Source organism: Capra hircus, chromosome 6 (assembly GCF_001704415.2).
Source record: "Capra hircus breed San Clemente chromosome 6, ASM170441v1, whole genome shotgun sequence".
Lineage (NCBI taxonomy): Eukaryota > Metazoa > Chordata > Mammalia > Artiodactyla > Bovidae > Capra > Capra hircus.
Window position 1 is genome coordinate 19178071 of NC_030813.1, and position 21207 is coordinate 19199277.

At 37.2% G+C, this 21207-nt stretch overlaps 1 protein-coding gene across 2 annotated transcripts; it reads left to right on the forward strand.

Annotated features, from left to right (window-relative positions):
* On the forward strand, positions 573-16720 carry GIMD1 (GIMAP family P-loop NTPase domain containing 1). 2 transcript variants are annotated; one of them, XM_018049237.1, is made up of 3 exons: positions 573-656; positions 1928-2324; positions 11931-16720. In XM_018049237.1, the coding sequence occupies exons 2-3, from the start codon at positions 1932-1934 to the stop codon at positions 12189-12191; spliced, it is 654 nt and encodes a 217-aa protein (XP_017904726.1). In that variant the 5' UTR covers positions 573-656; positions 1928-1931; the 3' UTR covers positions 12192-16720. The 2 variants fall into 2 exon arrangements, with proteins under 2 accessions (XP_017904726.1, XP_005681391.1); XM_005681334.3 differs by lacking the exon at positions 573-656 and having other exon boundaries at positions 1026-2324.

Genomic DNA, 21207 nt, shown 5'->3' on the forward strand with positions numbered 1-21207 from the left:
TTAAAGCAAAGTTTACATGGCTTTAAGTTGTAGCTAATTGTACTTTTTTGAAATATGCCATCATTAATTGATATGGAAACTGTATATGTTGATATAATCATGCTAGTGATCATATCAAAATAATAAATTTCAATTGCATGGAAATAGCCAAGAGAGTTTTTTTTAAAGAATTTTTAAATTTATGAACTAAATACTGTTATGAAGTCAATATCTATTGTATGTATATGATATATCTGTTGAAAATTTTTCATGAATTAGTGGTATGTCAATTACAAAGGAAAAAAATGTGACCTTGCTTTTAAATGTCTAGTTTCTGTTTAACACTTGCCAATATCGCATTTCATTAGGCTATATGATAAATTGTTACCTATTAACAATGATCTTAAACAAATAAGTTAATCCTGGAAACAGAAATTTCAGGAAGTACCTATTGAAATTAGATATCTCTCAAGTGACATAAAAAAGTCAGTGCTGATTAGAGGAGGACAGCTAATCATTTATAGAAAGTATTCTGGTAATAAATTAACTAAATAAAGTACATACAGTATCAGTCTCAGAGTGGTACTATGACACTGTCAGAAGGTTGAAGTTCACACCGAACAACCATAGCAGCTTGAGGGAAGTCTCTGGAACAAGCATTTTTAAGACTGGAAAAGGTACGTGACATAGAGCAAACTGGTTGGGATTCCATAATTAATTAATTCTTTTTAAAAAAATCACACATCTAATTCTGGAGTAAAAAGAAATCTGAGTGACTATGGTGCAGCTGCCACAGCTGAATGAGCTGGGTGAGGTGGGATGGGGTCATCTTCAGGGACTCCTGAGGTGAGTGTCTTTAGTACGAGGGTGTAAGTTTCCTTCAACATGTTCATATTAAGGTCTGGAGAGAGCAAGGTGAGAGGCTCTAGAGGACAAGAAAGGCTAGAGGCACATAAAACTTTATAGTCAAAATACAAGTTATAAGCAAAAATAGTAAATATGCAATTTTCAATGTCTTTATTTCTGAGTCAACAGATTGAGTACATTGGTGATTGGCCAGTAGCTTTGCCTTATCGATATAATGAAAAGGATGGATGACCTTAAAATACACAAAATTACTACATTTTAGGGGTGTGGTAATGAAACAGATTCTCCCAAGGTTCTCCTCCCTCCTAACTGAGCTGTACAATGTGCTGGTCTTTCCTTTCTTTGTTGAAGAGCCAATACTGAGCTATGGTGAACCATGGAAATGATTAATTATTTCATAACAGAAATTAAAGTAATCATTTTCATCAGAATGTTGCCCAGTTGTTAGAAAAATTAGTCTACAGAAACAGAAGTCCTCCTTTAATATTATTCATGTTTCACAGGAGAGAAGCATTCAGGAAGTCAGGAAAGATGATTTTTTGCAGATGCCACTTGTATATTCAACGGGTGGGGAGGCAGGGAGTGGGGAGAGGTAGAACACTGTTTAAAACGCAAGAAGGGCCGTTTCTTCCACTGTACTATTTCCACTTCTCCACCAAGAGAGAATCATTTTCAAATATTGCTGCTATCTTTGTTCCTGAACTGAGGGACCTCAGCACCCATTATTAAACCAACTCACCTATCACATTGATAAGTTAACACAGTTCTCCTAAACATGGCTTACACCGTCTTCATGTAATTCTTTTCCTCATTTTCCTACAATTATTGCTTCCTCCTCCTTTCCTTATCTGTATTTGATTTTTCTCTCCTCTCTGAGTGTAAACTACTACTATTATTTCCACTTCCCCTCTGTCACTGGGGGGTCTCTGCTTTAGTGGTGTGCTCCTCCATGCTTTAGACACAAAGAAGGAGGGGACAGCAAATCAGAGGCAATACTTGGGGTGCTCTAGGCCAGTTAAGAAGCCTTACATTGGCTGAAGGGAGATGCCTGACTACTTACACTGAGCTTTTGTTTATCCAGAGCCATGATGAACTCCAACAAGATGACCATCAACTTGGCCCTCTTTGGCATGACTCAAAGTGGAAAAAGTTCTGCTGGGAACATTATTCTGGGAAGCACTGACTTCCAGAGCAGCTTTGCTCCATGCTCTGTGACCAAAGATTGTAGCCTGGGCCGCAGCTGTCACTTCCGCAGCTTCATGCGTCGAGGAGGGCAAGAGGTGACTCTGCAGGTCCAGGTGTTGGACACGCCGGGTTACCCGCATAGCAGGCTGAGCAAGAAGCACGTGAGACAGGAGATCAGGGAGGCCCTGGCACATCACTTTGGGCAGGAGGGTCTGCACCTTGCACTGCTGGTCCAGAGAGCAGACGTGCCTCTCTGTGGACAGGAAGAATCTTCCCCAGTCCAGATGATCCAGGTAAAGAGCAGTCACACCAGTAACATTATGCCCATTTTGGATGGCATCACCTTAATAGGAATGAACTATGAAAACTGGTTAAAAGAGATATTTTAAACAAGTAGTTTAAAACAGGCGCTGGTCACATAGAAAAAACTGGTAAAAATTACTTGATTCTCCCACCAAGAGTCATTTTTACAAATTCCTTTTGAGGAATTCAGTCAGTCATTTTATACCTGGGAAATGACTTCTTATTTTACAAAAGAAAACAAAACAAAAATGAGATACTGAACTTAGGTTAACTAAATCTCAAACTCCTAAGGAACTGAGAATTTGATTGTCTGTGTGGTCTCAGACTATCTGCCTCAGAATCAACTGAGCTGTTTGTTAAAAATGCAGATTCATCCAAGCCTTACTGAAACAGAATCTCAAGAGTAGAGCTTGCCTATCTGTGTTTGCATAAACTTTCCATATATTTCTCTAAAACAGTCAAGTTTAGAACCACGGAACTAAAATACCGACTTGCATCCTTTCAACAAGGGACAACCTCTTACAGTTTGCCATAAATGGTGGGGTGAGGGGTGGTGGTGGTGGTCACTCTGCTTCAGTCATTGAACACTGTATTGAGTACTAGCAGAGTTTAATGATTGGTGAGTGATAATATGAGCCCTGCCCTCAAAACACTCACAGTCTAGAAGAGACAAATAGATAAACACGTATATGACAACACATTAAGTGCCAAAGCAGTGCAATGTATAACTCCTCAGTGGAGGAAGCATCACTGAGACCTACATCATGGCAAAAATTCAGGGGAGATTTACACTTTATTTATAGGAAAGAAATTAGGAACTGTAGAAGCTTTGCTTGCCTCATCTGTAGGGTGAATAACTGCTCTATGCCAGCCATGAGATCACAGGGACCTCAGGGTGAATAAAAATAATATATGCCATCTTCCCTAATGGTTCATCTGTTTGTTCATTTATTCACTTTCTTGATTCTCCAGTCTAGGACCACCCAGATTTAACTGCTGAACTTGACTAGTATTACTCAGTAGCCTCATTAATTGACCTAACTCAGAGAGCTCATCTCTACTAGAAGTTCCAAAGTAAACTACATGGAGAATAGCGAGTAGACATTTTCAATCAAAATGAATTTGAATGAATGCTACTCTATTTCTGGTCCAATCTCTGATTATGTTGATATAGAATTTGTTACGCTTAGAAAGATAGTATACTTTGCTTTAAAGAAAGATATTTTCCTTTAACTAGTAAAGACACAAGATTGTTTGTTCTAAATGACACACATTTTCTTTTTCAGTAACTATAGCTGTTTCTAAAAAAAAAAAAAAGCATATGTGTAATCACAAAAAACTAGTGGAAAAAATTAGGGTGACAAGAGTATAAAAAATAATCCTCATCATCCAACTCCTGAAAAATCAAGAACATTCTGTACAAAAGCAAAGATGATTGCAATTAAGAAACAATGTGAAATCTAAGAAAACCCATGAACCTCCTCTAACCTATTAAAGCCAGCATTTCAAACAATATTTCTGGTAGAAATCAAAAGGGGGGCCCTGGAGCTATACTGTCAGTGTAATTTTTAAGCAGCTTAAAAAATTCATTTAAAGTTCCTATTAAATAGACATTTAACTCTATAGATGGATGTAATCCAGTAAACTCTGTAAATGGATAAATATTTCTCAAAAACTAACCTGACTCTCTCTGTATGTCTCCAGATTTTTCTTTCTGCTGATCCAAAAAGGACATTTTAAGAGACATACATTTTGAAAATGGATTTTTCCAGTTTTAGGATACAGAACTATATTATAATCCCCTATTTTTTTTTATACAAGTGAATTTGTTTCATACATGTCTCTGATCCTTTTAAATGGTATTTGGCATACATACAGCCTTCACTTCTTATGGCTGCCTTCCTTAAGTCAGTGTCCAATTCAGGAGTTGAAGGCAGAGAGAAGATGCGCGAGGGAGACTCAGATCCAGAACAATTTTCCAAGAGTAAGTAACCTCTCTCCCAGGAGAGATTTAGTAATCCTCTGCAGGGTCATGACCCCTGGAGGCACTGCAGTCCTATTCTGGGCTTCCACCTTGATCTCTGGGTGAAGACTGCCTAAGCACAGGCTGGCTGTTTATGACCTTCTTCCTGAAGGTGCCTCGATACTAGTGGCAGCCATCTGGATGTGCTCACAGATCGGGAGCAGCTGCAGGATGTCTGAATACTCAACAGGACCCACAGCTGTTAGGAAGGAGCAAAGGGTGGTTAAGTTCCTCTGCTTCCAGACACACCCTGGATTTCTTTTTCTTCCTGGCTCACACAAAATGAGGAACAGAACATCTGTCTTCACCTTTGCCTTTCCCCCTTTCTGGGGGCACTGATGCCCTCCATGGAAGGAGTCTTCAAGGCCAGTGCCAGAGAAGTGACCTCTTCTTTTCCTGCACCTCCCTGTTGTCTCTTTAAATCTCTCTGTTTGTGCTCTAATATTTTATAGAGGGGTTATAAGCTGCCAGTTGTGACAACTGAAATGGTTCCTCAAATGATCCTTTTCTCTTTATGTCAGGCCTTCCTTAATCTACAGCAAAACAGTAGAGATGTTAGTGTCTCCCCAAAATGGAGAAAAAAGGGAATGATTCATCTGAATCTTATCATTTGAATTTTTTAAAAAATCCCTAAATTATAGATCAGAGCGTATAAAATCGGCCCCTCTGGTAGCTCAGATGGTAAAGAATCTGCCTGCAATGCAGGAGACCTGGGTTTGATCCCTGGGTTGGGAAGATCCCCTGGAGGAGAGCATGGCAACCCACTCCAGTATTCTTGCCTAGGGAATCCCCATGGACAAAGAAGCCTGGCGGTCCATAGTCCATGGGGTCGCAAAGAGTTGGACACGACTGAGTGACTGAACACACAGCATATATAATAGTCTCCTTAAGGAAAGTGCTAGCACGCAGTCAAACTGCACTAGGAATTGAATCCAGGAATTGATTACATTCTTTCCATGGTCATGGTATCATGTTTGTATTATTACTGTATACAATCAGGTTTCAAGCAAATATTTTGATTTCAAATGAACAACTTGACTGCTGATGTTATAGATGGGTGTACACAGATGGGGTTTAGAAAGACCAATGCAAGACCTGCACATACTGAACAGAGATCATGGGCTTAGCTGTTCCACAGAATTCAGCTGAAATGTGTCTGCTACAGTTCCAGGTACATGACTATAGATGTTGCTTAACACAACTTTCTTGGCTTCAGTTCCGCATTTATAAAATGGGGATAATTTACCTAGTTAGAGAGTTCTGAAGGCTGTATTTAAAAAATGTAATGTGCTTGGCATCATGCCTGAATTAGAGCAGGTTCATAGTAGGTTTCCAGAAAATTGCCACTACTGTTATTGTTTTGTCATCATCGGTGTCTAGACCGTGATGAGTAACTTCTTCAAATGAACTACTAGATATGAGCAACACATTGCAGAGGTTAAGAGCCTGGGTCCTACAGTCAGTTATCCCTGTGTTCAATTTCCTACTTAGTTACTTGCTTTGTTACCTTGGGCAAATAACTTCTCTAAACTTCAACCTTTTCAGTGATAAATTGGAAAAGATAATAGTTTTCTGGGTTACTTTTGGAATGAATGTCATATTAACATAATGGTAAATTAATTCAAACACTCCCACATGTCAAGTGCACAATAAATGTTACCTATGATTACTTTTTTGCTACTATTTGTTTTACCCTAAAATTGAGACATATTATCTGTAGCCTTCTTTGGAATTATTTTGATAGGATTCATAAAAAAGAGTGAAACCAAACTTACATAGCCCTGATGTATAAGAACTTCCGTATTAATTTAGGGAAAAAAAAATGTGGGAAAAAAATTCACTGGCTTAGTAACATTAAACTGAGAAGCCTCACTTTAGTGGGAAGGACAGGGACCTGGCAGTCAGGGAACCTCTGTTACGGGCCCAAGTCTGCCAATAATCAGCAATGTGGCTTTGACCAAGTCATTTAATATCACAAGGCCTTAATATCCTCATCTGTAAAATAAGGCAATTTTGACAGATGATCTCTAAGGTTGACTCTTCTCTAAATCTGATCTAACAAGGCTTATCATTCAGCTTTGGCTCTCTAAGAAGAAAATGTGGTGCTCTAAGTGGGAAGAGAATAAGGGAATAACATAAAGAATGGTCCTTCTTGTCCTCCTGATCCATGATAATTTTTTTTTCTCAGTTGATGTAATAGTTGGCTTTTTTAAAAGTTTCCCCCTAAAAAGACCAGATGCTATGATTTCATCAACCACAAACAAATGGGGCAGGGCTGGTGAGGTCCTGGGAAAATGAACACAATTCCTGGAAAACAAAGTTTATATCCTAACTAGTTGTCCCAAAAGGACTAGATGGACTCATACCCATTAGCACTTTGAAATCAAACAATTTATGATTATTATAAATTTTCTATCTAGCTTAGTATTATATTTAAATTGTTAACACCAGATAACTTACATTAACTTATCTTTCTTTTGGATTTTTATGTGAGGTATCAATCAACCATGATTATTCTCTGGGTCTGTAGAGAACATGTTTGGCCACTAACATGATGACTATACACCAAGCGACACTACTTTCAAATATTCAACTATTTTCTGGCCAAAAATCAATTTAAAGAATATAAGCTAAATCAACCATTCTCTTCTATTTTTGGCAGTAATTCAAAAGTGCAATTTCTCTCACAGTTTAGGACATGAGCATCTTTTCATAAGTAATTACCAACATGTAAAAACTTTCCAGTGGCTCAATACACGGACTCGTAAGTGGTGTCAAGCTTACAAATCTATTATCCTTTGCTTTAACTCATTTTTCCTGAATGATATTATGGTTTAAAGCAGAGCAAACGTCTGGTGGAAACAAAGCGGGGGAGGGCATGTTCATGTTACAATATAGAAAGCCAGGTACTAAAAACACACTGTGAGTCTTACACCATTTAATGCAGTAGGTACTAACCAAGAAAGAGGAGAGTTCTATGTTATAACTCAGGAGAGAACCACTCGAGCCAAACAGTTTATTTAACATTAATTTGTATTATGGTGATGTTGTATAAATATTTAATAACAAATATAGCCCATGCATCAACCAATACCCAGAGAATAGTTCTGGCAGTAGCACTCAAGGGAGCTTAAGGACAGTAGCTATTTATTAACTTATATTAAACATTTCAATATAAGCACATCAATAATGCACTGGGGAATATAAGGTCTGGCACTAAATTTGAGAAACTTCTAGAGGCAAGAATGATGAAAGATCAGTAGTTGTACTTGTTAAAAATAAAATCCCAATACTATACAATTCCCAGTAATGCTCAATCACGTTCTTTACCTGGTATGTCTTTATCGCCTGAGAAATTCCTTGCTAATTTCTATGCTCAAGGCATCATCACATGCCAGATACATTTTCTGATCCCTCCCTTAACCCCCACATTACACCCCCCCATCCAAAATTAGGCTAAATGTCTGCCTCTGTAGCGCCAATATATTTTCTATCACATTTGCGAGGACAACAAACTAAATGTACTTTTTCCCTATGTGTCCCTCTTCCTTAGCCCTAAGCTTAGTTAGTAAACAAGAATTTTCATCACATACAAGCAGGAAATGCATGTTTTGTACCATTCCTTGTCTCGGAACAAAGTAGATCCCTCAATAAGTATTTGCAGCAGGAATAAATCCCCCAGAGAGCTTTTAAAAATTTACATCCCCAGGTTCCATCCCTGAAGATTTTGATGCACTTTTAATAAGCACCCTAAGTGATTCTGGTGTAAATGGCCCAGAAATCTTCGTATTCTCAGAACCTAAATCTGTTATATTTAGCATGTCATTGATTTTTCAACCATTTAGGTTAATTTTCTCGGGTTGCAATAAAAATACCACCAACTCCCTGGCTTAAGCAACAGAAATTTATTGCCTGTCAGTTCTGGAGGCTATATGTCTGAAACAGATGTCAGCAGGTGAGTTTCTTCTGAGGGTTGAGAGTGAGGGATGTGTCCAAGGATTCTCTCCTTGGCTTATGAATGGCTGACTTTATGCTTACCTGGTGTTCTCCCAGTATTCATGTTTTTGTCCAAAGTTCTGTTTTATAAAGACATATTGGATTAGAGTCCCACTCTAGTGAATTTATCTTAATTAACTGCATCTGCAATAATCCTATTTCCAAGTAAAGTCACTTTGGAGGGACTGGAGTTTAAGTCTTCAACATATCAATTTGGAGAAAGGGGTTACAATTCAATCCACAGTATGGTTTATTTATTTTCCAATTCTCTGACTTCTCTCCCACAAGAGATGTGTTAGAGTACACAGAATATACGAAAAACTCTGAGGTCTGCTAATTTTGCTATGTCACTATTAGCTAAAATGTGATGTTGACATTACACATATACTTTGATTTAACAAGAGCTATGTTCTTCAAAGTTTGGGGTGAAGGTTGGCAATTTGTGTTTTAAAGGCACATTAGTTCAGTTCAGTTCAGTCAGTCGCTCAGTCGTGTCCGACTCTCTGCGACCCCATGAATCGCAGCACGCCAGGCCTCCCTGTCCATCACCATCTCCCGGAATTCACTCAAACTCACATCCATCAAGTTGGTGATGCCATCCAGCCATCTCATCCTCTGTCATCCCCTTTTCCTCCTACCCCCAATCCCTCCCAGGGTCAGAGTCTTTTCCAATGAGTCAACTCTTCGCAAGAGGTGGCCAAAGTACTGGAGTTTCAGCTTTAGCATCAGTCCTTCCAAAGAACACCCAGGGCTATCTCCTTCAGAATGGACTGGTTGGATCTCCTGGCAGTCCAAGGGACTCTCAAGAGTCTTCTCCAACACCACAGTTCAAAAGCATCAATTCTTTGGCGCTCAGCTTTCTTCACAGTCCAACTCTCACATCCATACATGACCACTGGAAAAACCATAGCCTTGACTAGAAAGACCTCTGTTGGCAAAGTGATGTCTCTGATTTTGAATATGCTATCTAGGTTGGTCATAACTTTTCTTCCAAGGAGTAAGCGTCTTTTCATTTCATGGCCGCAGTCACCATCTGCAGTGATTTTGGAGCCCAAAAAGATAAAGTCTGACACTGTTTCCACGCTTTCCTCATCTATTTCCCATTAAGTGATGGGACCAGATGCCATGATCTTCGTTTTCTGAATGTTGAGCTTTAAGCCAACTTTTTCACTCTCCTCTTCACTTTCTGCCTTAAGGGTGGTGTCATCTGCATATCTGAGGTTATTGAGATTTCTCCCAGCAATCTTGATTCCAGCTTGTGCTTCTTCCAGCCCAGCATTTCTCATGATGTACTCTGCATAGAAGTTAAATAAGCAGGGTGACAATATACAGCCTTGACGTACTCCTTTTCCTATTTGGAACCAGTCTGTGGTTCCATGTCTAGTTCTAACTGTTGCTTCCTGACCTGCATACAGGTTTCTCAAGAGGCAGGAGAGGTGGTCTGATATTCCCATCTCTTTCATAATTTTCCACAGTTTATTGTGATCCACACAGTCAAAGGCTTTGGCATAGTCAATAAAGCAGAAATAGATGTTTTTCTGGAACTCTCTTGCTTTTTCTATGATCCAGCAGATGTTGGCAATTTGATCTCTGGTTCCTCTGCCTTTTCTAAAACCAGCTTGAACATCTGGAAGTTCATGGTTCATGTATTGCTGAAGCCTGGCTTGGAGAATTTTGAGCATTACTTTACTAGCGTGTGATGCCAATTAAAGTCTCTCTCTGCAAAACTCTTTTTTGCAAAGTTAGAATCTTCCTGTTAAAATAATTATTCTCTAATGTACTGATCTTGAAATATCTGAGGATTTTCTGGAAGCAGGGCATTTTTAGGAGAACCAGAAGCATACAATTATTCTATGGTGTAGACAGACTGATATGAGGAAAATTTGGGGACCTACACCTTGAGAGAGTCTTCTGAATAGAAAACAGAAAGTGCAGACTACAGGCGAATCTGTGATAATGAACTAGAGTAGAAAAGAGAAGTTTCACAGCAAACTACAATTGTGTGTCCCAAAGATTAAACTTCAAAATTGAGGAACCAAAGTTTACAAATAAAACCCTGAATCTTCTATTTAAGATGATGGTGAGGGTCTAAATTCCAAATTAATCTAACATATTTATTGAGTGCACAATGTATTAGAGGCTTTGATTGATATAGGAAGACACAGACTTTCCTTCTAAGAAGTCACAGTCAAGTTGTAGAGATGAATGTGAAAATAAGTAACTCTGATGAAAGTCAGACTGTATTAGGGGTTATAACTGGTAACTGTGGTCTTGAGAGGCTTCTAATTTTTAGATATATTGTTCCACAGTTCTTATATTTTCATATTAGGTTTACATATCCCAATTCTTCTTTCCTTCCTTTTTGTTTCACCCTTGTTTCTTCATTTTTTTCAGCTGTTCAATATTATGACTCATACTTATTTAAAATAGTTTCCCAAACTACCTTTCAATTTTTCAGTATTTTTATTGAGTTTGCATTAATCTAATACCGCTCTATAGGTTTGTACTCAACCTCTGTACATCAGTTTCTCCATACCATAATTGTATCTCCCACAAATCATCACGTTGAACTTCAAAAGAACTAAAGCTCTGGCATATTATCTGGCACTAAAGAGTAGTTGTTCTCCCTTCTTTTAGAGGTTCTGGATATTTGTTATAAATTATTCCTAAGCATTTTATATTTCTCTTGCTATTACAGTGGCAGCTTTGGAAAAATTTTTCTAATGGGAGTTTTTGGAATGGAGTGAACTTTACTGTTGCGTTGTCGTGATTTCATATAACTGCAAATATTCACAGAAGTTAAATGGGTATTTCTAGATGCCTTTCATGCTGTGTTAATGACCTGCCACATGCTATTACTTCTGCTTTAGGTCAGCTTTTTTACTATTCAAATAAGAACTTATTACATAACCAACTTCTACATATTACTAAACAAAGGAATACCAGCATTCAATATTTTTTACCCACATTAGAGGAAGTCACCCAATAAATTGGGTTGGATTCTACATATGTGAAGAGGATGTGAATCACAGTAATATTTTGTAGTTGTTCCAAATGACCAACTGTATTTTGACAGCATTTCCATTACATGTCATCTGATTCATCAATAGATTGTAACCAGATTATATAACTATAAATTCTCAGAAAATGCTTTTAGTGATGATAATACAATATTCCCACAGAAAAAGATACGACATTCTCCTGAGCAAGGTCCTCTGACTTAAAGGATTTCAGTGGTTCTAACAGATTCAGGTTGACAGGCAAGCATGTATGACTGCTGAATGTTGCAAAGGTAATTAAATCATGCAGCACAAGACAACACAGTTTTGAAGCTGTATTTACATAAATTACAACAAAATAAAATGGAGAACTTAAGCCTTTTTTAAAAGAAAGCCCACCCATCTCTCTGCATTTGCTTACATTATTTGACTCCATCATCACTTCCCTTTATATATTTCAGTTTTAGAAACATAATGAGGTATAGGTCGGTTTACTGTCTGTGTTAAACCATAACTCTTCTGCTCATCTTTGAGAAATACAGTCAAAGGCAAATAGCCACTTACCTCCTCTCTTTCAGGAACTTCTGGGCCATGCTTGGATGAATCACACGGCCATTCTTTTCACCCATGCAGAAAAAATAGAAGAGGCTGGGTTCAATGAAGATGAATACTTATGTGAGGCCTCCGAAACACTGCTAAAGCTACTAAATTCTATTCAGCGTAGGTATATTTTCCAGTATAAAAAAGGAAACTCACTTAGTGAACAAAGACTAAAAATCTTGGAAAGAATCATAGAATTTGTAAAAGAAAATTGTTACCAAGTTCTTACCTTTAAGTAAGATTTAGGTGAAAGGAAAAGGGCTTTGGGTTTTAGAGTCAGCAACCTGTATTCAACGTGCCTTTGTGAGCAGGAATGTGGACCATCAGAATTTCCATATGCTGCCAGTGAGCACGTACATTGATATAACCACTTTGGAAAACTGTTTAGCAATTAAAAATAAGATTTTTAAGGCAAACCCTATGACACAGTAATTATATATGTCCAAAAGAAATGTATATATCTATGCATGTGTGTACAAAAATGTTCATAGCAGTACTACTTATTATAGCTAAAAAGTGGAAATTACCCAAATGTTCACTAATGGTAGAACGGATAAACAAATTGTGGTATATTCACACTATGAAATATTACGCAGTAAGGAGAATGACCAAACTAAACTGCATGTAACAAGATCAATGAATTATCCAAATGTAACATTGAAAGAAAGAAGCCAGACATGAAAGAGTATATATGATTCAATCTGTATAAATTTCTGAGTCAAAACTAATGTAAATTAAACTATTTTGATGTGACAATCACAAGGAAGTCAAGCTACCCTTGTGGGGAGGAGGTAGAAGAGTGAGTGAAAGTAAGCACCAGGGTGGCTTCTGAGACTCCAGTAATGTTCTACTTCTTGATCCAGAAGCTGGTTTCACAGTGTGTCCCCACTGTGAAAATCCAACAAGCAGCACTTCTGACTTATGAACTGTATACTACATATGCTATACTTAAATAAAAGTTAGAGATGAATAATTATACAAATTTTCAAAACTTGCTCCACTGCTTACATGATGCTAAAAACTTACACCTGTGAAGGCCTATTCCTCATATGAGATATCTACCTCATATTTGCTATAATCATGAAACAACTTAGCACACAGTAGATGCTCAATAAATGTTAACTTCCCTTTTCCACTTTCATATGATCCCTGGCTCCTATTTAGGAATGGAAATGTAGGTAAAAGCTCAGAGCCAAATCCTGCAGCATAAATAATGGAAATAACTGTTAACCAAATACAGATAAAGTTTTGACTGAAAAAGAGGCTTCCAGTCTGCCTTGGAAGGTCAGTCAATCAGGATAGGGAGAAAGCTCCAGGATAATCTCAAAGACAGCAGTAAAGATCAAAGGAAATTAATTTGAGTTAATCACAATAGCCAAGTTCATCAACAAGTCAAAATCAGATCACCCCCAAGTTTAACATTTGCACGATTGTTATCATTTACAAGATTCTTTCCTAATATAGTCTCCAATTTACAGTTTGTTTGCATAAAGTTAATTTGTAAATGGCTTTTTTTAGTGTGCATTATACTTTATTTTCCACTAAAAACAAGATTACAGCTGGTGGTTATTCTCTCAGACTAGTCCTCAAAAATGTACTTAATGTTTAATATTACCTGAACTTCTAACACAAACCTATAAAGTGCTTCTAGGAGAAAGAATAATACAAGTTCCAACTTGAAACAACATCTCTATTTCTCTGCATGATCCCCTTCTATTGTTGTGGGTCCAGGATTATGAAGTGGGAACATCAACAATCAGGCTGAGTTTGTAAGTTAAGCAAAAATCGACACTTCCCCAGGGGTTGGTGACTCACTGACAAAGAAACAGATTTGAGGTCGAGAAGTTGAAACTGCAGTGACTCATGAACAGAGTGGGAAATAGATGTTTGAAGTCCTTCATACTCTTCATGCATGTGATGTCAGATAACTCTTCACAGAACACAAACACTTGTGAGCCTCAGGAGAGATATGTGGTGCAGAATCACGAAGGATTCAAGATCTGTGAGCCAGGAGTAGTGCTGTGTCTTCTAGTTTCAAAGAGGAAGACCTCTGAGATGTTCTTCCCTGAATTAGTTTAATTTGTATATACATATATATACATATATTTTACATAAATCCCTGAATATGATATTATATATTTGACTTTCTTTAGTAATCTTATATTTTGCTTTTTTCAGGTAACTTTTACCTCTCCTCCTTTTCATGCAAATCAGCCATTACAGATAGGTCAACAAAAGCATGGTATACATTATATTTTCTGCATGGCCAGATAATCACATACATACAGAGTATACACATACACATAAACAAATATAGGGTTGCTTTTAGTTTTCATACTATACTACTGCTTTTTTTTTTTTTAACATCACCTCATATAAATTCCTGCAACTCCAAAATGTAGCTTAAACTCACCGTTTTTAAAGGCTGCATAGCAGGATGTACATTTCTGGGAGCATATGTAACAAATTTATGTTAACTATTTCTCCATTTATATGCATTCCAGTTTTCTGCCATGCAAAGTCATCCTGTACATATTTAATATTGATTTCTCTTCTGTAAGTTATATTCCTAAGAGTGAGATTTAGGCTATAGCATATATACACTTTAATATATCTTTTAAAATATATCTTACACAGTTTCTATTCATAAATGTTGCAACAAACTTAATTTTCAACAACAGCATTTGAGAACCCTTTTCCTATATTCAGGTCATCAGTGTTATTATCTCACACATGAACTCGGTAAACAAAATCATACCTTGCTTACCACTTACCTTAATTTGCATACTCCAGACTACTATCTAATTAGAGCATTTTTATAAGCAGGTTTGTCATTTACTCTTCTATGAACTGCCTCTTCACATTATTTCTTTTTTGTCATTTCTATTCGATCACTTCGCACAAAGTTTCTTTGCTTGACAAAAACTTCAGTCAGGCTCCTGAACTTTCTAGGCCCGTCTGTGCCTAACATAGTTTTGTTAAGAACCTTGCCAACAAGTCAGTTACCAAACTCTACCCACAATATCTGATCAGGTTCCTTGTCTAATCACCCTGGTCTGTCTTCAGCAAAGACCCTGTTGGGTGGGTTTACCCAGACACACTCTGACCCTTCCTTGTGTTCAATATTTCCCTCTTGGTAATTTCCCAGCCTGTTCCTTGGCTATAAATTCCCACCTGCCCATGTTGTATTCAGAGTTGAGCCCAGTCTTTCTCCCTCACAGTAAATTCCCATACGCGTAGTCCCTATACCTATCTTGATGATCCTTTCTTATCATCAAGTGTCACTGAATATGTTTTAACACTTCCTGCTTGGTAAGTAGGAAGAAATCTACATGTATTACAGATATTGGCCCAGTCTTTCATGTTGTAATGTTTTTCAATTCTGTTATTGTCTTTCAGTTTTGGTTATGGTAACTTTAGCCAACGTGAATTTAGTCATACATTTCTATGTACATGCTACAAAATGGTTTTAGATTCATTTCCTTGTTGATGGGTTACCAATGGGTATATAGGTATATATCTTCTTTACTTCTAGATCTACTCTATATTCTTAGTTCTTTTCCATTATCTATTTGCTATATATTATATCAATACCATAATGATTCAATTCAAATGATTTTTATATCCTTCCTTGATATCTACGAGGGCAAGTTTCCCTTGTTCTTTCCTCAACGTATTTTCTGATTACTCCCAGTCATTCATTTATATATATTATTTTAGATCTCATTTTAATTTCAAAAAACTTATTTTGCACTGTATTTATGACAAATGACATTTTAAATATTAAAAATGACATTTTGTAATGATTGCACCCAAGTATACAAGATGTTTCTCCATGTTTATTATTTTAATATTACTGAATTTCTTACATTTTTCTTTTCCTTAGTTTTGCCAATTTGATAAAGTTGCTATTCAGTTTTTCTTCTCAATACGAAGTTCTACTCTTAATTTATACCAATTAAGAATTATTTGTCTCTGAATTCAGAATCAAGTACTTCTCTACCATTGTTTGGTAACAAAGAACTGTTTCCCTAAGAACTCTATCCCCAATACATTATCCCCTCAACCACCTTTAGAGCACTTCCCTCCAGTACTCTTGCCTGGAAAATCCCATGGATGGAGGAGCCTGGTGGGCTGCAGTCCATGGGATCGCAGAGTCGGACACGACTGACGTGACTTAGCAGCAGCAGCAGCAGCAGAGCACGTCCATTTCCTCCCTATCCTTTTCTCTTAACCTCATTTTTCCTATGGAAGAAGTCTCAGTAAATTTTTTACTTTCCCCTTCTTGCTAGATTTTGCTCATTATTTAATTCAAGATTTCCCCTTACAGATCACCCCTTATATTTCAAAAGTCCTTTCTTGCCATTTACATTGAGCATTCGTTTACATTCTCTCTTTTACTCACTTAATATACAAATATTAGACGGTCCATTCCTTACCACTGTTTTCTTTTCTCTCATCTTCCCCTCATCTTTCTAATTACTGCATTTTCCTAAAACACCTGCATTCTAGCATAGCATCTCAGAGGCATTAGTTACACATATGGTCTTCCATGAACCACTCTGCAATAACAATTCTAGCTCTTCATGATAATCAACATAGTGGATGTAGGGAAATGATTGCTTAGTTGGTATTGGGGTTGTTAAACCATAGTAGCAAGACACTGAAGCAAACACCTGGCTGCTGTGCCACCTAAAGCCTACTGGATTTTTCTGGATGAGAGTACATGTGTATCACTGAATAAACTTACCACTGTTTTTGTTGCTAAGTCTAAGTCATGTCCTACTTTTGCTACCCCATAGATTGTAGCCCACCAAGCTCCTCTGTTCATGGGATTTCCAGGCAAGAATACTGGAGTGGGTTGCCATTTCCTTCTCTAGGGGATCTTTCCCACCCAGGGACCAAATCCATGTCTCTTGCATTGGTTCAGATGGATGCTTTATTGCTTAGCCACTTGGGAAGCCCATAAACTTCACATTTCTGGAGATAACTGCAATCAAACCACCATGTGATCAGAATTTGCTCCAGGTAAAATAAATGATGTTTACAAAGTTCATCTTTAGTACGTTGTCACCTTTCCTATTAAGACTCTGTAATTTGTAATCTTTTCTCACATCCCTCCAGGTGGCCATCTGTATGCTATTCTCACTTGGAATACGAAAATCTCTACCAAACTTTATATGTGGAAGTGCTTTGAACACTTTAGATTACTGGAGGATAATATACTTGACATTTTTATGCACCTGGGGTTACAACCTCATTGGTACCTACCATCCTAGGGAATTAGAAATTCACCTCTAATAACTCACCAGCTCTGACCCTTACTAGGTTTGTTCATCTAGATACCATTAACTCAATTAGTAATTTCAGATTTCCTTTTTTAAGTTGTTTATCTACACTCTGCCTTTCTAAAAGATAACCTGCTTAGGTTTTTTCTACTGATTTTCAGGCAGATCACAATTCTTTTACAAAAGGCTAATGCTTTAAGTGGCACTGCTATTTCCCAGATTCTCACTCAAACTTTAAGAAGTTTCCTTTCACAAGCATCTAAAATTTTTATTATCAATTCATATGCTTTAAGAAAAAATGTTATCCTTTTATATGAAAACTGAAAGTTATGGAGTTATTTCTACCAAAATCATTCTTTTGTTAAACTTAGTAAAAGTGACTTTTGGTTTGCATTTTTCATTAATCTTTTTCAAAGAGAAATCAAATTGTGTTGTTGATTTTGGATGACTTCTGTACTGTTCTTTCCAAATTCCCCAGGTATGAAAAGTTGAGTGGGTTTTAAATTAACAAGTATCAGCCAAGTATCTTAGAGCTGAAAACTTAAGTGTATGCATATATCGAGAGCCCATCTCTCCTGGGATGTATGATACTCTAATGAGCCCATTTACAGAAACAAATGTAAAACTCTGTCACAGCCTTGATATGAAGGCTCATCATGTCAATGCCATTGCAGAAATGAGCAGGCGTTAGTAACTGGTACTTGAACAATTCTACATGCATTATGCCAACAGGAAAGTCAAGAGTAGTAGCCAGCCTTTTCATTTAAAAGGATTATTATTTTTTCCTGCAGTTATTGAGCCCATGGCTTGTTTCGGCTGCTGTTGCTAAGGACAATAGCCTGCCAGATAGGAAATGATGTTGATGAAGATACAAAATAACACTTACACACATATTTTACTCAAAAATCCAGAGAATTGGGAATAGGGTATGTTAGGAAGGAGGTGGGAGTAAGGAAAGGGAAGAAAAAAAAAGGGAATATATAAGGGTGAAAAAATAAAATATACAATAATCTGCTGAAATTCCAGATGGCTCACTTTCAACTAACAATTATTTCATTGTTTTGAGTCCTTTCTCTAATTTTTTCTTATACTCCTATGAATTATCTCTGCCAAAACTCACACAAAGTTAAAATCATAAGTTCAATAAGTAACAATGTATATATAAATTACTAATTCTTTTTCATTCCAAAGAGTTGCTATCTGAAGATCCAGTTTTACAGAGGCATATTAGCCATCAGCAACTATCTTTCATTATCATCGTAAAACTTTGGGTTATCACGCAAAAAGTACTGCAAGTGTGTACCGTTATAGAAGTTGTCCTGGTTTAAACACCTACTTTATCTAACCTATTCATTGCTCTAAACTGAGTGATGTCTTCACAGGCAGACTTCTGGGACAGACGTCATCACAGAACCACGCCCTTGGTGGCAGCATGTTTACAGAATCAAGGCACGAAATGGTTCTTTAGAAAGGCAACAGCCGCCAACAGCAGCAGCCTAGTTTTGCCAAGTGATTCTTCCTAATCACTTCCTCAGCAAAAAGAAAAAATATACGAGTAAAACTGACACAATGTGTTGAAAGTACTGAGCTAGCTGTGAAGGATTAAATTTTTTTACATATAATTCTCTAATAACACCCATGACAATAGACAGATTTGGGCTTCCCCCGGGGGCTCAGTGGGAAAAAAATCTGCCTGCAATGCAGGAGATCCAGAGTCGATCCTTGGGTTGGGATGATCATCTGGAGAAGGAAATTATAACCAACTCAACTACTCCTGCCTGGGAAATCCCAGACAGGCTACAGTCCATGGGGTCACAAGAGTCAGACATGAGTTACTAACTACACCACCACCACCACCCCTCTCACTTTCGTTAGAAAAGGACAGGTCTTCCTTAGGTCTTCCTTAAGTAAAATTTTGGAAGGCAAAGCTTTCTCTACAAAACAGCAATTAGCAATATTACTGTTAGATGAGTTAACATTAATTTGCTTCACTAGTTTATCTTGGTGATAGTTTTAGTTTACACACCACTGCACAACACTTAGAATCAGGACTTGTGTCATAATTTAAGTAGTCAAAATACACAGCTAACACAGTACACTTTCATATTCTTATATATTTAAAGGTACAACATATAACTTCCCTAGAAAACTCAGTGAGTATACGCATGCCCGTTTTAACACCCTTGCCATGAGCAATAGTGAGTTGCTCCCCCACCCACCAAGAACCTGAGAGGACAATTGCTTTTATTTATGTTACACTAACACACAGTAATTAACAGATGTACTGTCTTTCCAGTCTAAAAAAATTGCAAAACAATTTGAAACTTAGTTACATTAAACTAGTGAAAAGGCATCAATGAACAGGGCTGACCAGCATCAAAACACCTACAACAGGGATTTCAGTGGGAATGCAGGGAGAGAAGAAAAAGTTTCCATAAATAATATCTCTAGTAAGGGGAGAGATACTACATCTGATATAGAGGAACAATCAGGTCTATTGAAAGACAAGGTCTGTTCATTTCATATATAACAAGGTCTGTCCATTTCATATATACCAAGTAATCTTCTGAACAAGAATTCAATCTCTCAGGAACTCTGATACCATGAAACAGGACAGAAGAGAGAGAACACTAGTTTCTGTATAACATAATATATATCCTCACAACTCAATGAGCTAAGTACTATTATTATACCCATTTTACAGATGAGGAAAGTAAGCTCTATAGAGGCTAAACAGTTGTTCAAGATCACACAGGCATTTAAGTTGTACAGTTGGAATCAACTAGGTAATCTGGTTTCAAAACCAATATTACTAAGATCTACAGAATTGTCAGCATCTCTGAGAGTTATAAATACAAGTCCAACTTGCTAATGTGCCTATTAAACTTCAGTGAGTTACTCTGAATATTTTGTAAATAGTATAAATGATAACTTACATTTTTTTTTAGAAAGCAACAATAAATTATCTGTTTGGTGGATACAGTGCTCTTGTATCCACAGAGCACTTAAAGCTCTTCATAGAAGCAAGGAAATTTCCAATTTTATATTACTGCTAAGTCACTTCAGTCGTGTCCGACTCTGTGCGACCCCATAGATGACAGCCCACCAGGCTCCCCTGTCCCTGGGATTCTCCAGGCAAGAACACTGGAGTGGGTTGCCATTTCCTTCTCCAATGCATGAAAGTGAAAAGTGAAGGTGAAGTTGCTCGGTAGTGTCCGACTCCTAGCGACCCCATGGACTGCAGCCTACCAGGCTCCTCCGTTCATGGGGTTTGCCACGCAAGAGTACTGGTGGGTTGCCATTGCCTTATCCAATTTTATATTAACATGTCCTGAAAATGACTTATATAAATAATACACATGGAATTTCTACATAACCAAAAAGTTAGCCCTGTCAATATTCACTATAAGATATGCTGGGTCAACACTGCATGAGAAATTATCTTGGGGGAAAGTCAGCTTTTGTTTTCCTGGCTTAGTTTGCAATATATAAATAGATGCCAAGAGGCACTAGCTGTTTAGTCTGTGACCTAATACCATTTCCTACTGTTGAAATTCTTAAAGGGCTGAATACCAGCCAGAGACCACAAGGGTTATTTTTTATTGATTCTCTAAGAGCTCTCATTCCAGCAACATAAGTAAAACAGAATTGTTTTCCATAAAAATAACAACGGAATGGGGTTAACTGGGTAACTTGACTGAATAATGCTTTCATGTAACTTAAAAAATTGAGAACAAATATTTCAACTACCTAAATAGTTGAAATATTCTTTAAATTGTATTAGATTTATAGAAATGTAATGTAATTGGGAAAAATCAGAAAATATTCATGAAGTCTTTTTCCCAAAAGAATGTATCTTGAGTACAAAATAACTTTGGAAATTCATTTGTGTTTAGTTATCAACAAATGTTAATAATTCTGTTAATATTCAGTTTTTCATGAAGAAGATAAAAATTTCTATGATGGT